Source organism: Nasonia vitripennis, chromosome 1 (assembly GCF_009193385.2).
Source record: "Nasonia vitripennis strain AsymCx chromosome 1, Nvit_psr_1.1, whole genome shotgun sequence".
NCBI classification, from domain to species: Eukaryota; Metazoa; Arthropoda; class Insecta; order Hymenoptera; family Pteromalidae; genus Nasonia; species Nasonia vitripennis.
Genome location: NC_045757.1, coordinates 19303335 through 19317175, shown reverse-complemented (window position 1 = coordinate 19317175; position 13841 = coordinate 19303335). Strand labels below are relative to the sequence as shown.

Below are 13841 nucleotides of genomic sequence, written 5' to 3'. Positions count from 1 at the left end.
GAAAAAAAATATTGTTGAAACATCTATCCATCCCCGCTGAAGCGAGTTAAGGGTCTTTTTCAGTTTAGTGATTTGGATGAAAATCGCGTTGTGAAACGCTCTTTAGTGGCCGTTCACGGCGAAGTCCTAGACTTCGGTATAGAACGCGCGCTGGCGCTAGAATCCGCGCGCCCATGTGTACGCGTGTGTCTGCGTAGGGGCGTGTAACCCTGCGCCTGTGTGCGGGAGCGATAAAAAGAGAGGAGAATACGAAAAATACGAACCCCAAGAGAGACGGAGAGCGAGAGAGTGGAGTAGGGTGGGGTGTAGGTACAGAGAAGGATAGGTGCATTCTTCGGGCTTTATGGACAAGAGAGTTGGGAAATCGCGTGAAAAAGTAGTGTAAAATTTTTATCGAGAATTTCACCGTGTATAGATGTGGATTTTTTGTTTTTTAGGTGTATAATAATATTTAACGACTATGTTATTCTTTTAAAATAATACTGTATATTTTCACTGTCATTTTCTTTTACGAAGAAAAAGGAAGGGAACGTTTCACGTTTCTCGTGTGTTCTTATACGTCAGTCTACAATAAAAACAAAAACTCTCTCTCTCTCTCTCTCTCTCTCTCTCTCTCTCTCTCTCTCTCTCTGCTGACCTCTGCTACTAATAGACTGTATTTTTGTAGTTACAAATATATTACCTTTTCTTTATACTCTGCTCAATACTCAAGGTTCATCTACAGGAACTAAAATTCTTTGAACTATATTATATAGAACATGTAGCACTGCAGAGCAGCCTTGCGTTTACCTGATCGGGACAGTAAAAACTCGTGTGTTTCCACATCGATGAAATTCCGCCGGCGTGCATAGCCAGCTCACTCGAAGCGTAAATAAACGAAAGATCATACTTCGTCTGAGTCAATCCATAAAAAGCCCAATAAAACTCACCGACCTACTAGTTTTTTATGACACGGTAAAAAAAGTCCGACGATCGACAATACCATCAAAACAAGCCGAAATTCTGAAGCTCTCGGTTCGGAAAAAGGTGGCAGCAGCCCCTCTCAGAGAAAAAAAATGCGTCTCCGGAGCGTGTGGAGAGAAAAAGGGGATGACGCTGTAATGTGGTCCATTGGCCCCCTCGTATAGAATGTGAGACTATACATGTGTGTATGTGCGTGTGGCAGCGGTATCGGCGTCCTCGTCGCGCCCATACACTAGTGCCAGCTCTTTCCCTTTCTCCCCGCTGCGCTTGACTCTCTATTCTCACAAAGCCGAACACATATAATGTGAGTGTGCGAGAATGTGTGTGTGTGTGTGTGTGTGTGTTTGCGTGTACGCGGAGTTTCTTTTCTCTTGCTCTTTCTCTCGCTCGTTCGCTTCTTCGAGCCGCGGAAAATTGAAATAATAACACGATCGCCTTATTGATTATCGGCAGGTTGGGCTTCAACGGTATAACCGCGAAAGAGAGAGAACTCAAATGGCCTTTTCAATTATCTGAAATACTACACTCCTATGATTGCTGGAATTCTCTGGAATTAACTCACAGCTGACTGTGTATGAATTGGAAAAGCAGGATTGATTACATCGTTGCGACGGCTAAAACGATGGAAAATCATGCAAGGAACGAGGAAAGTAAACTAATTGGAAAGTAGTTCTATAGAAGCAATCGCAAGCCAAACACCGAGGACAATCGGGGCAGAGCGTAGAAACTCCCGGACATGCATCGGCGGAGAGCGATTTTAGGGGGAAAGAAATCAACAGCCGAGCGATGCGCGATATCAATGGCGCGAAATAGTTGAACGTAAAATAGAGTGTGGATACGGAGGAGAGAGACAGTATAACGGTGGGCACTCACCGGTCTTGCGCGCTGCAGGGAATGCAGCTGCAAAGCGAGATTAACGCTATAAATACCAACGAGCGGACCATAAGAAATATACGCGCGCTCGCGAGGACTGGCAAAAAATCGGACGAAGAGCCGGAAAACAAAGACAGAGATATCAGAGAGCGCGTGTGTGAGAAGGAGAGGACATCGCCGGGTGAAAAAAAAGTTGACGACGGCGAGATGGAGATGGTATATGGCGAAATTGTCATTCAGTAATTGTGCGGGCGACGACGACGTCAACGGGAGTTTGATGGAACGATGCGGTTTGGAAAACAAAGGATCGATTGCGCGATTCAGGTAATAACAGGTGGCGCCCTCTTCTTCGTCGTTGTTTTATTGGGTCGTCGTCGGAGTAGATGATTACGACTCTTATACCATCGCGATTTCCGCAAATCGCTGACGTAAACAGCAATTGCCAGATGAAAGAAAATATTGATTTTTCACTGTACGGTAGCAGTAGAGCTTCTCTCACGTGGGCGAAAAGTTCCATGGAGTATACACATTGAAATTCTAAATTCGCCGGGAAATAGATGCAGGTTATATCGTAGTGGCTGGTGCGATTCATTATTTTGTGTATATACTTTTTTACCATCCGTAGACGTAAGCTTGCGGAGTTTTGCGGGAAAGAGGATGAGAAAAATGAGCTATTCTGAAAGCAGCATAGAGCGAGTATAAATCTTGACAAGCGGAAAAGAGAAAAATTGTCAGTCGTACACTGCAAACAAAGCCATTCCGTCGTCTTGGGTATTAAGTGCGTATGTGTAAAATAACAACTGCGTCTATTACCGTCCTTATTATTTGGTTGATTAAAATATTGTAATATCATGGCGAAGTGGATAATGGATGGTAGAGAGAGAGAGAGAGAGAGAGAGAGAGAGAGAGAGAGAGAGAGAGAGAGAGAGAGAGAGAAAACTTTTAAGAGCTCTATAATTCAATTACCGCGCGTATTTCTTGTCACTTCAAACTAACAAAGTTTCACTGTATCTTTTACAAAGAAGTTTTTAATAACGCTGACTTCACGTCCAATTACTTACGCCCGAGTCTCTGCATTCTGGCCGTAGTCGCGCGGATTTTAAACAACGAACAAAAGAACATAAATTTGCTTCGCGAAGAGACGTATTAAATATATTGTTAAATTTGCATTTTTGCCTCCTGCACTTATGCAAAGCTCAGCTGTTATAACCTACGTTTAATGCGCCATTATTCACCGGACAGGGGATATAAATAGTCTTGACTGATCATGCGTGTCAGGCGTGCGGAGCCTCGATTTTGGCTCTTGTTGACTAAATTATCTTGGACTTGACCTTTTTCCTGTTGAATCTAACGAAAACATTTGATTCACGCTGTATCCAACATTTGTTCCTATACAGAAAATAATCTCCAAATTCCACTGAGGGCGATCATCGTCGAAATAGAACAATGAAAGCGACAATCGATGAGTCAGATTCGTTAAATCCCACGCGACCATCCCTAGAGCGGAGCGTTAATCACCTATATAAGCAAGGCGACAACACTATAGTATACATCGTATACGCCCAGATCGTATGCGAGCGTCGCTGGCGTGCGAAAATCGATATAATAGAGTGTCACGGCAGCGGGAGACGGCGTTATAAAGCCTCAAATGAATAACAAAATCTCATCGCCACTCTTAAAAGCTTATAACCGGATGGGGAGGGGGATGAGAAAGAGAGGGAGCCATACGCGCGGAATCCGCTCTCGTAAATTTCTGTCACATGCGCAGCGCCAATTTATGCGTTTACGTTTACACTTACCCGAACAGCACAAGAGACGGAAAATGGCAAACTGATGCCTATACACGTATAAGCCGGCGACAAGAGCGAAAGCAAGTACACGCGGAGGTTGTATGCTACTTAGAGCCGTTTAATTGATTTTCCATGAGAGCATCTCTCGCGCGCGGTGCCACAGTGCATTAATTACCCCGCGTGCTCACATCAGGCGACGACGCTGCTGGTCTCGCTGAAAATTAATTAACGAGTTGATCGTCCCTGTGCCATGACGCGATGCGCTGATGTACTCGTGCGTGTCTGAAAATGGAAAGTCTCTCGCAGTCATTACAGGAGTGATCTAGCACTGGTTTTGGAGCACAGTAATATCTGAAGCGTAGCTTTTCCGAGTCCCGGTAAGAGATATTTGAAAGGTGTTCCACTTGACTGAGGACAATGAAAAGTATGCCATTTCAGCATTTTTTTACCCGTCAATTACAAGGCGACCAATGTATTGGCATATTTGACAATTGAAGATAGTTAGTCATCCTTGACCCGCACGTTGCCTAGCTGACAACCGCTCGATTGGCGTTGCCAAACTGACAGTGTCGCCATATACAACTCGTAGAATATTGAACTCTGAACAAACTTTCGTATAAGAGTGTGTTCAAAGTTGTTACAGACCTTTACTGTGACATGTAACTCTTGAACTCGAAATAAGTCTATAAAGTTTTGCAAGACTTGGAAAACTTTGCAAGCCTAAATCATTCAATAAAAGAGACCCCATACTTCGTTCAACTCGTCCTTAATCGACAGAGTTACGTTCACTACAAAACCAATTTAAATTGACATCATCCGCACGAGCTCTTCGAATCCCATATAATGAAGTTGTCCATCGTCATTCTCAAATTCAAAACCAGAAGCTTTCTCTCGCGGTTGGCATTAAAAGTTACTCTGTTACGTGCTTTGCCGTTTATCCACGCGGCTACGTCCACACAACTCTCGAAGCAACATACACGTGTAAATAACAGCACAGCGCTCTGTCTCTCTCTCTCTCTCTCTCTCTCTCTCTCGCGCGCGCGCGCGCGCGCGCTTCAAACTAATGATTTAAATGTACTCCACTATGAACCCTCGGCGCACACAAACAGGCAGCAGCGAGCAATTTCCTCGAGCTGCAATTTCGCCGAACAATCTAACGAAGCACTCGATAGCTATTCACCCCCCTCGACGAGAGATAGAGATTTCTCGCGTTCAAGAGAGAGGGGAGAGAATTTTCAAGTTTGCATCGATCGCGTGTTTGAACTTGATATTATACAAGAGCCGAGTCTTGCGTCTCTCGCTATTTTCGCGCGGCTATCCGGACGTCGAAGAGGCCTTACAAAAGCAGCGCGCGCGCTCGAGGAATTATCGTTAGTTGCGCATTAATTGATCGCGCCGAGACCGCTCCGAGAGTTGACCGCGAGAGGTCAGCTGCACCGCTGCGTGTATAGCGGCTCTATTGCTAATGCCGCATAGTTTTATGTATGTGTGAAGGTACAGCGCCGGGAGGATGAGAGGCCGCGGCGTTGAATAAATTTCTCAGATTTTTTTTTTTTGCTGCAAAGAGCTGCTGCCAGCGAGCGCCGTTTACCGAGGATTTGCGTTAATTAGAGGCGCTGAAATATGTGGGGGATATTGCTGCGGTTTTTCGCGTTGGTGTTTTTTGGAGAGAGCCGTCGCGAGTGATATAATCTCTCTGTGAATCTCCATCGGTGGATGATTGTTGAGGGCTTTCGTCGCGGTGATTAATAAAGATATAATTACGTGCAGTAGGGTTTCGCCCCGTTTTATGAGGGAATTGTACTGTTACTTCGCGCCTGTGAAGTACAGACGTGTACGAAGTTTACTTCTGAGAAATCAAACGTGTGTACACAGCTATGAAACTTATACTGTGTGTCTTCCGAAACTTTGTCCAGTTTGTCTACATCTTGCTCGATCGTGTACTTTTATGCAAATTAAATAACGCACTACTTATAAGACATATTACGTACATGTCAAATTATTTACATAAACCAACACGCACAACCTGCAATAGTTCGAAAGAGAAACAAAATAAAAGCCCAAAATCAGACAAAGCCTCGTTCCGCGCGCAAGAGTGTGCATAACTCGACCTTAAAAGGACGCGAAATCTCGCGCGCGATTACTCGGTAGCTCTCTTCCTCCCTCTCTCTTCCTCTATATCCTCTGCAGCTGCGGCGGAGCAGCGTTTTCTCTTTCCTCGGCGGCGCTAACTCGGCCATTACTCGGCAGATGGCGATCGGTTTACGCGCGAGAGCCAAGCCTGTGATCAGCGAGCCTCGCACAATGGCTTTTTATTGCTCGTATAAAGTTCGCTTGTACACGCGCGTGTAATTCGCCCTCTTCCTCTCTCTCTCTCTCTCTCTCTCTCTCTCTCTCTCTCTCTCTCTCTCTCTCTCTCTCTCTCCCTCTCTCTCTCTCTCTCTCTCTCTCTCTCTCTCTCTCTCTATGCATATACATTATGCTCTCCGTGTGGCAGATCGGCTGCATGGATTTCGCAAGACGCCGCGGTAGCTATCATCTGCAAACGGAGCCGTAATTACAAGGAGCTGTTGCACTTTTCTCTCGAGTTCCTTATGGATGCGGGGAGTACATATGGGCTTTGGAATGCGCGCAACATTTTTCGCTGCAGCTCGCGGCCGACGAAATGAACAAGCGACGTCTTAGCATTTCGCGTTGAGACTTTTCGGACAGTCTGGTTTACGTTGGATAAGGTATGCTGGTGTACTGGGATAAACCAGAGGACAGTGAAAAAGTTCTCGTGCTTGTGCAAGCACGCGAACTTTTGAATTATACTTTTCTCTTTAACGAGCCAGTCTCTCGGAACTTTACGAGTGTGTATGCGAGATGCATTGCGATAACTCGAAATCTTTGGATCAATGACACTAATGATGTATAGATCACTGTGACTAGCGGGGAACCAGCGCTTGAAGACATCGAACTTAAGCGCAAAATACACACACACAAGCCGCGAAGCTTTCATCATTAGCTCTATCGCAATTAACCAAACCCACGCGCACACATACATTTAGGGAGCGAAGCATAATATGTACCAGCGGAGAAGCCGTACATATGGATAGAGAGAGAGAGAGAGAGAGAGAGAGAGAGAGAGAGAGAGAGAGAGAGAGAGAGAGAGAGAGAGAGAGTGCGGGAGACGAATCGCCGACAGGCTACAAATTAATTCCGGAAGTTCGCATTGATTTGCGCGTTTGTGCCCGCGCGCGCGCTCTAGTTTCGACGCCTGCCTCGTAAATCCTCGGCGAGCCTTTACGACAGGTAATTTCTTCGTCTCCCTCCTAGCTTCTCTCGGCTTTTACACGTATACACGCGCGTATGTGTGTAGCTCGCACACCTCGACGCGACTCGGTTCTTTTTGTCGGTTTTAAGGTCCGGTTGAGTAGTGTTGCATTCTTCTATATATATACACTCGCGCCGTCGTTGTCACTTGGCAGAGCGAGGCTCCTTTGTGCACTTTTTCTTCTGCAATTTTTCATTCATTTTTCAAATGCTATTATTTGGCCTTTGAAACCGTTACCCACACTATAGTAATGACAAGCTTTCCGATGATCGAAATTCATTATACACCTTTCGGCTCAACACGTATTGATGCTTGATGGAGCTAAGCTGGGAAATTTCACGTACTTTTCCATCGCATTATTCTTTTTTAAAGTCGTTGCATAAAAGCTGCATATCCGGTTGGTGATGAATTTAATTTCTGAAAATACTCCGGCATCGAAAAGAAGCTTTGTAACTATACAACGTATAATATAACTGGAATAACAACAAAACCAATTTGCAAACGCTACTGTACATCACCACATCAATAATATTCTTGTAAATCTGTTGTTCGCGGAACGAATAAAGCGCAACGATCAATACGCTGTATGCAGACCATATATACAGCCCGGTAACACACCTGTATACAGGTTACACGAGCGTTTGTATAACAAATCCGAAACAACGCCGGAGCGAAACTTACTTTGCCCCTTTATGGCGTGTCGACGAGAAGCCTTATCTCGATTAAAGTTCCCGTGTGGCGCGCGCCGAAGAAACCGCCATAATACTCGCCAAGACAGGTTTCGTTTTAATAAATCCTTTATAAGTCAATAAAGCCATTATCTTTTTCCCTCGCGACGATCCTACACAGCAGCAGCAGTGAAGCTGCCAAGAGAGGAGGGGAACGAATTGGAAATATCGCTTGATTTACAGCGCGAGATAAGAAGACTCGCCGAACTCGGCTGAGCTGGAGAGAAACTCGCAGTTAAGCCGAAGAGCCACCGCTGCAGTCGAAGTATTGCACTATTCGGGATGTCGAGTGTGCGGAGAGCAGAGTCAATTTTGCCCCTCTCCCTCTCGCCGTGCGATCGTCGAGCGTAATTTTGCAAAGTGAATTTGCGCTCGATGACGCGTGACCTATTGATTCGCCGATCACAACCGGTATTTTGGTGCGCGCGTTCAAATTGCCGGTCGCCCGATGCGAGATGCGAATTTTTGTCTTCGTGTTACCGAGCTTGAAGCAGTATACGCGAGATGGTTTATTTATTCCGAAGACGGGATCGTTGATACGCTTATTGAGTAGCAGATACGATAGCAAGCTGCATTCTGCAGCTGATCACATAATAACCGGACCTCGCTATGGGACGAATTGTGACGTCTTTATCGCGTTGGAACGTTTGCTGCCCCATGAGACGTTATATTTAAATTTTAACTATAAAATGATGCTTCGAACCAATGAGCGAGTCCAAAATACATGTTATCAACATTCGTCATCGTTCCTCTTTCAGTTACTGGGCGGTGCCTGCTTCAGCCACGGTCCCTACACATTCTACAAGGCAGTGCGGATAGGGCACAGTCGGGTCCTGCGACTCGGCAGCTTCTTCCTCACGAAGCTCTGGAGCGACGCCGATCTTGTGAGCATCGGCGAGCTCCAGCTGCTCTGGATTGACAACCGGGGACCCAACACACCCTTAGCCTCGCTGAGACTCTACTTCCTGCCGGAGAACACACCGGACGGACGCAGGGACACACATGGAGAGGTGAGTGGGCTGACCTGTTATTTATTTGCTGTGCACCTCATTTTCCGCGTCTGCGGGCCGCATCGTTGTTTGTATTTCGCTGTGGTTGCAAATTGCCGGTTTTACAGTTTTTATGTACAATATTCACAGCTCGAACGACTGAATAATCTAGCTCTAATAGGTTTTGATTAAATCACTCGGTCGGAGTGAGAGTAGAGCATTATTTTCATCGACTCGCAGCTGGATCGATTAGGAACAATAACTGCGAGGACTTTGTTTCTCAAGTGCCTATACATTCTTGAAAGAGTCGTTATAATACTGCAGTCATTTAATCAAAAACTCAACGTCGTTTATCGCGCCGTCAAAGTAAGTCCATTCATCTCGCAACATCTCGACTGATTGCTGTCACAGTATAGCATCAAAAATCGTTGTTATTAAAATTCAAGCACACGCGCAGTAACAAAGCGTAGAAGTTTATTGCGCCCCCGCGCGCGCGCGAGAGAGAGAGAGAGAGAGAGAGAGAGAGAGAGAGAGAGAGAGAGAGAGAGAGAGAGGATTTAATCATCGAAATAAGAGATACGCAGAATGAAAGTTTTAATAGGTGCGCACTCGCGCGCGCGCGCGTACAATAAGACATTTTTGCGGCTCTACGCGGAGGTAAACGCGCGCGTATATAGTATACATGTGTATAATACCGGCAAAGCCGCAAATTACTATCCCTCTCCCGCTATACTCCTTCGCCTTCAGCTTTCCGCACGTATATTCATAGCTACATACAAGCGCGAGAGCTGCAGCCTCGAGTTCACGGTTGCATTGCGCGTACACCACACGTGCGCGCCCGTTTTATTATTCACTTATACCCGCTGCTGCTGTACTTTTATCAATCACTGTCATTTCTTTTTTTCTCCCCGCTCGCTTGTGCGCGCTACCGCCAAATAATTGACTATGCAAACAAAGCGAGGAGGTACATATTATATTCATATTCATATTCATATTCAAATTAAGCGACCCACAGCGAAACGCTGCGCAGTTACACCGAGAGAAATGTATCACTAAATATTCCTACAATTTTTATCAAAAATTACTATACCAATATAGTAAAGAGGTCACAAACTGGACTTATAGTAAATTTTAGTATACGGTGTAGTAAAATTTCAAATCATCAAATTTTACTATACTACATAGCAATTTTTACTATACCGCATACCAAATTTTATGAATACTAAATTTAAAAAAAAATATATTTGTGTCCCTTTTATTTTGTCATCTGTTAATGTTTCTTCTTTTATTTATGTTTGTAGCGTGTTGGAGGGGAGAACTTTCATCATTTATTTGTCACATTCAATCTTGCAGTTTAAGAACGAAAGTCGCGAATTTCTGTCGTCGGGTTAATTTACGACGAATTTTTGAGCTCTGTCGATAACTTTTTATCGACGGAAGACAGCGAGTCAGAGCGAAGTGCAAGTTTTACTATACTGGTATAGCAATTTTTGATAAATGTATAGTAAATTTTCACACAAACATACTAAATTTTCTGCATAGGTCCGAGTTCGTGCCCCGATTAGTATACAGTATAGTAATTTTTAGTGATACATTTCTCTCCGTGTACTAATTACTTTTATTTATATGAGACTGAGAGAGAACGAGCTATTTACCTCGCGTCGCTGCGAACTTTTTGTGCCGCGTGTTGCACACGACTGTTCATAATGTACGTGTAAATTGAATCGATCGGACTAACGATGATTAATAAAGCAGCTTCGTCTCGTCGTTTAGTAGAATATATTTCCAGAGCTGTAAAAGCTCTTCATTGAATCCTCGGTGCGTCGAGAAAAAAACGTTCCATCCATCGCTCTATATACACGTACACACACACACACACACACACACGTCATCCGTCATCCGTCTTTCTCTCCATCCCTTTATTTATACATATAGCGTCGAGCTGCTCTCAGTCTGTGCGCGGCTGAATTGTTATTCAGAATGGGCATTACCCGACGAGCGTAACAGCCTCCCCCGCGCGCTATAGAGATAAAGGGAAAGAGAGCCGCCGCGAGTGTGCGACGAAGACGGGAAGAAGATTCGCGAGCGCGAGGCGAGCCCTTCAAGTTTGCGAGGGCATCGTACCATCTCGTGCGGCAGATGGGAAAATCGCGGGATATGTAGTAGTTGAATATTTTTTCCTCTTATTATCATCGGCGCCTTATTATGCTGAGAGGGAAATGGTGATTGGGAATCTCCTGCTTTCAGACGTTGTATCAAACTCTGTGTGTGCAATAACGTAATGCTATAATTTATGAAAAATTAGCCTAAGAAAGTCGGTGAGATTTATTACTGATTGTATAGCTCGTAGGCTCTCCTTTGAAATGTTGTTTTTCCCCGCCTCGTAAAGCCGCTAACGTCATAGAGAGAGAGAGAGAGAGAGAGAGAGAGAGAGAGAGAGAGCGCTTCGCGAATTGATTGATTGAAGCCACATAATAACGCAATATCGCTTTACATCGCGTGTAGCTGATTCAACGCGCGGAGACTGCATTATTCCCCTGAAACAAAACGGACGAGAATTCTTACAAGTTTATCGACGCTATAATCATCGATGATTTGATTTTTTTGACGCATTGGCATAACGGCATCTTCTATATCAAATTCTCAACCTGCAGCAGAATACAAAAACGGCAGAGTAGACTAGCGGGAATTCCGAGAAAATGCTGTAATGATTCCATGAGAACTCGATAAAAGCGGCGAATAAACAACGGTATCGAGTTTACGCAAAACAAGAGGATCGAGCGCGAAGGGAAAACTAGCGCAAAAAACAGGAGCCGCACACAAAGAGACACGTCGAATATATAGACTCGAAAAAGAAACAAAGCGCGCACGCGACTGCGGGGGAGGGGGTGAAAATAACGCTGAACTTTGAAGACGCGAGAGTGAGCGAGAGACGACGTAACGACAAAAGCAGCGCTTGCGCGATATGCGTCGAGTCGAGGGGGACGAGGGAGTGAGCGAGAGAGATGAAAAGTGAAAGGGAGGATTCTGCTGCCGTCGTCGTCGTCGTCGTAGTCGACGGGGAAAAAATGCCGAAGGGGAGGAACGCGGAAATAAAAAGCGTATAAAGGTAGGATGAAAAGCATTGCCGTAAATATCTTTTTGCGCGAGCTGCGCACGCGGGCGTCGAATTTTCGCGATGCACCGCACGTGGCTGATGCAGCTGATGCTGTGTATCGACGAGGAAGAGATTTTTTTGAAATTTCCAGGAGCTTCAAGTCAGTCTCGCGTTTCTGTTTATTTTCATTGTATAGAATATAGAATAAACTTTGGGATTTTAGAAACAAGGGAAAAAATTACTAGCTGCGCACGCGCGCGCTCGATCCATTATTAAATTTTCGCGTTCAACTTTTTACTCCGCAGAAAATTGGCCGTAAAACCTTTACGTTTCAACCTTTTCTCTAATTACAGAAATTTTACAGGTACTATAACCCGCGGAGAAGCGGTGAGAAGGTGAAATGTTGGCGAACGATAATTTAAGTATGTAACAACTAGCGGAGACGTAAATTTTAAAATTGTTTTTTTTTCTTCAATTATTTTCTCTCTCTCTCTCTCTCTCTCTCTCTCGTGTAGCTCGGCTACTGTGATTAAATGAAAAATTGAAAAGCTTGCGCGAATAGCAGGTATTACGTAATCGATATAAAAAGTCCGTGCAATTATATATCCTCTTTGAATATTGGCGGCTTTCGATCTGCGACACAAAAGGTAAATCCAGCGTTTTAAATATAACAACTGAACCGTCTCTCTATTTTTTGCTAGTTTTAAACGGAAAACTAAAATTCGCCATTAAACTTTTAGACTCTTGTACAAACGATTATGTACATTACGCATATAGACAGTCGCGATATGCGTGGAATTCCGCTGCATAAAAATAAACTCGGATCATCGTGATGATTTTTCCCTTATCGCGGCATATTAATACGTGCAGCGAGAAATAAAAAAGCGAAAACTGCTGCAATAACTACCGAGATAAGCGAGTCGTACAAATTGAACGCTTAATCATAGCACTTGTTAAACGTCAATTATACAACGATTTTGAAAATATATACTACACCGCACTTCTAGTCGATAAAGCGCCGCGGAATATCATGCATATGCATGACGTGTTTTCTTTCCGCTCTCACCGCAACGTCTCGCTCGCATCTTTCATTATACACACGCACACCAGTAGGCCCGGCCCGGAGTCGAGTCGGATCGAGCTCTATATAACACACGAGAGAGAAAGAGCGCGACGAACGTGTACATATAGGTAACGCGAGGTGTCAGTCTCTCGCGCGAGAGGCGGTTTTGTCGCTGCGCCGCCGCCGGATTAAACGAACTTTCCACTTTGGATTTATGCAAATTTCCAACCGCTCGTGCGCTGAAATTTCGGGGGTGTACAAAGCACATAGCGCACGTATGTATTAACAATAGGACAAGCTCTTATATACGGCTTTTGCTCCATACTCCTCTGCGCGCGCGGGGTGAGTTCATTATTATATGGCAGCAAGAGAAAGAGAGAGAGAGAGAATTCTCTCCTTTGTTCTGCCTCCGCTGCTGCTACTGCTGCTGCTCGTCGACGGAAATTTTCTGGAGCGTGCAGAGAGCCAAGAGAGGCAAGAGAGAGAGAGAGAGAGAGAGAGAGAGAGAGAGAGAGAGAGAGAGAGAGAGAGAGAGAGAGAGAGAAAGAGAGGATATTTTATCGAACGACGCGCGCACGAGAATTTCGAGCCGAGCGCGATGTGCCGCGCTATATACACTGCGGGAAAATCGAACAACTTTTCATGTGTACTTGAAATGCGCGCAGTGGGAAAAAGGGATTTTATATATTGAGAGGATGGTCCACTCTGGAAAAAAATAAATTCTATAATAGTTTTTTACGATATCGGCAGCGGTCGCGGGCGAAGCTTTCAAAAATGGAATGCGTTTTTGTTGCATTTTTATCGGATATGACTCGTCGCGTAAACATTATATGCCTGCGCGCGAATCGAGGACAAATTCATTTTTCATGCAACGTTCTAGCACAGCCTTACTCGCGTCATCGATTTTTTTTTTCGGAAAAAATGTACGTGCATTCGGTTTATAATGCCGAGAGGTAAAAAGTAAAAACCAAAATTATGTCTCGTATAATCTTCGAATGAAATTGAATGAAGCCAGAGTATAC

The 13841-nt window shown here is 44.6% G+C and overlaps 1 protein-coding gene across 2 annotated transcripts in view; it reads left to right on the top strand.

Annotated features, from left to right (window-relative positions):
- The window catches only part of LOC100115009 (AT-rich interactive domain-containing protein 5B), a 145683-nt gene that overhangs the window by 41226 nt on the left and 90616 nt on the right, over positions 1-13841 (top strand). For both annotated transcript variants that reach the window (XM_008219262.4, XM_031931725.2), the window contains exon 2: positions 8429-8680. In XM_008219262.4, the coding sequence (XP_008217484.1) occupies positions 8429-8680 (252 nt within the window). The remainder of the gene's footprint in view (positions 1-8428; positions 8681-13841) is intronic.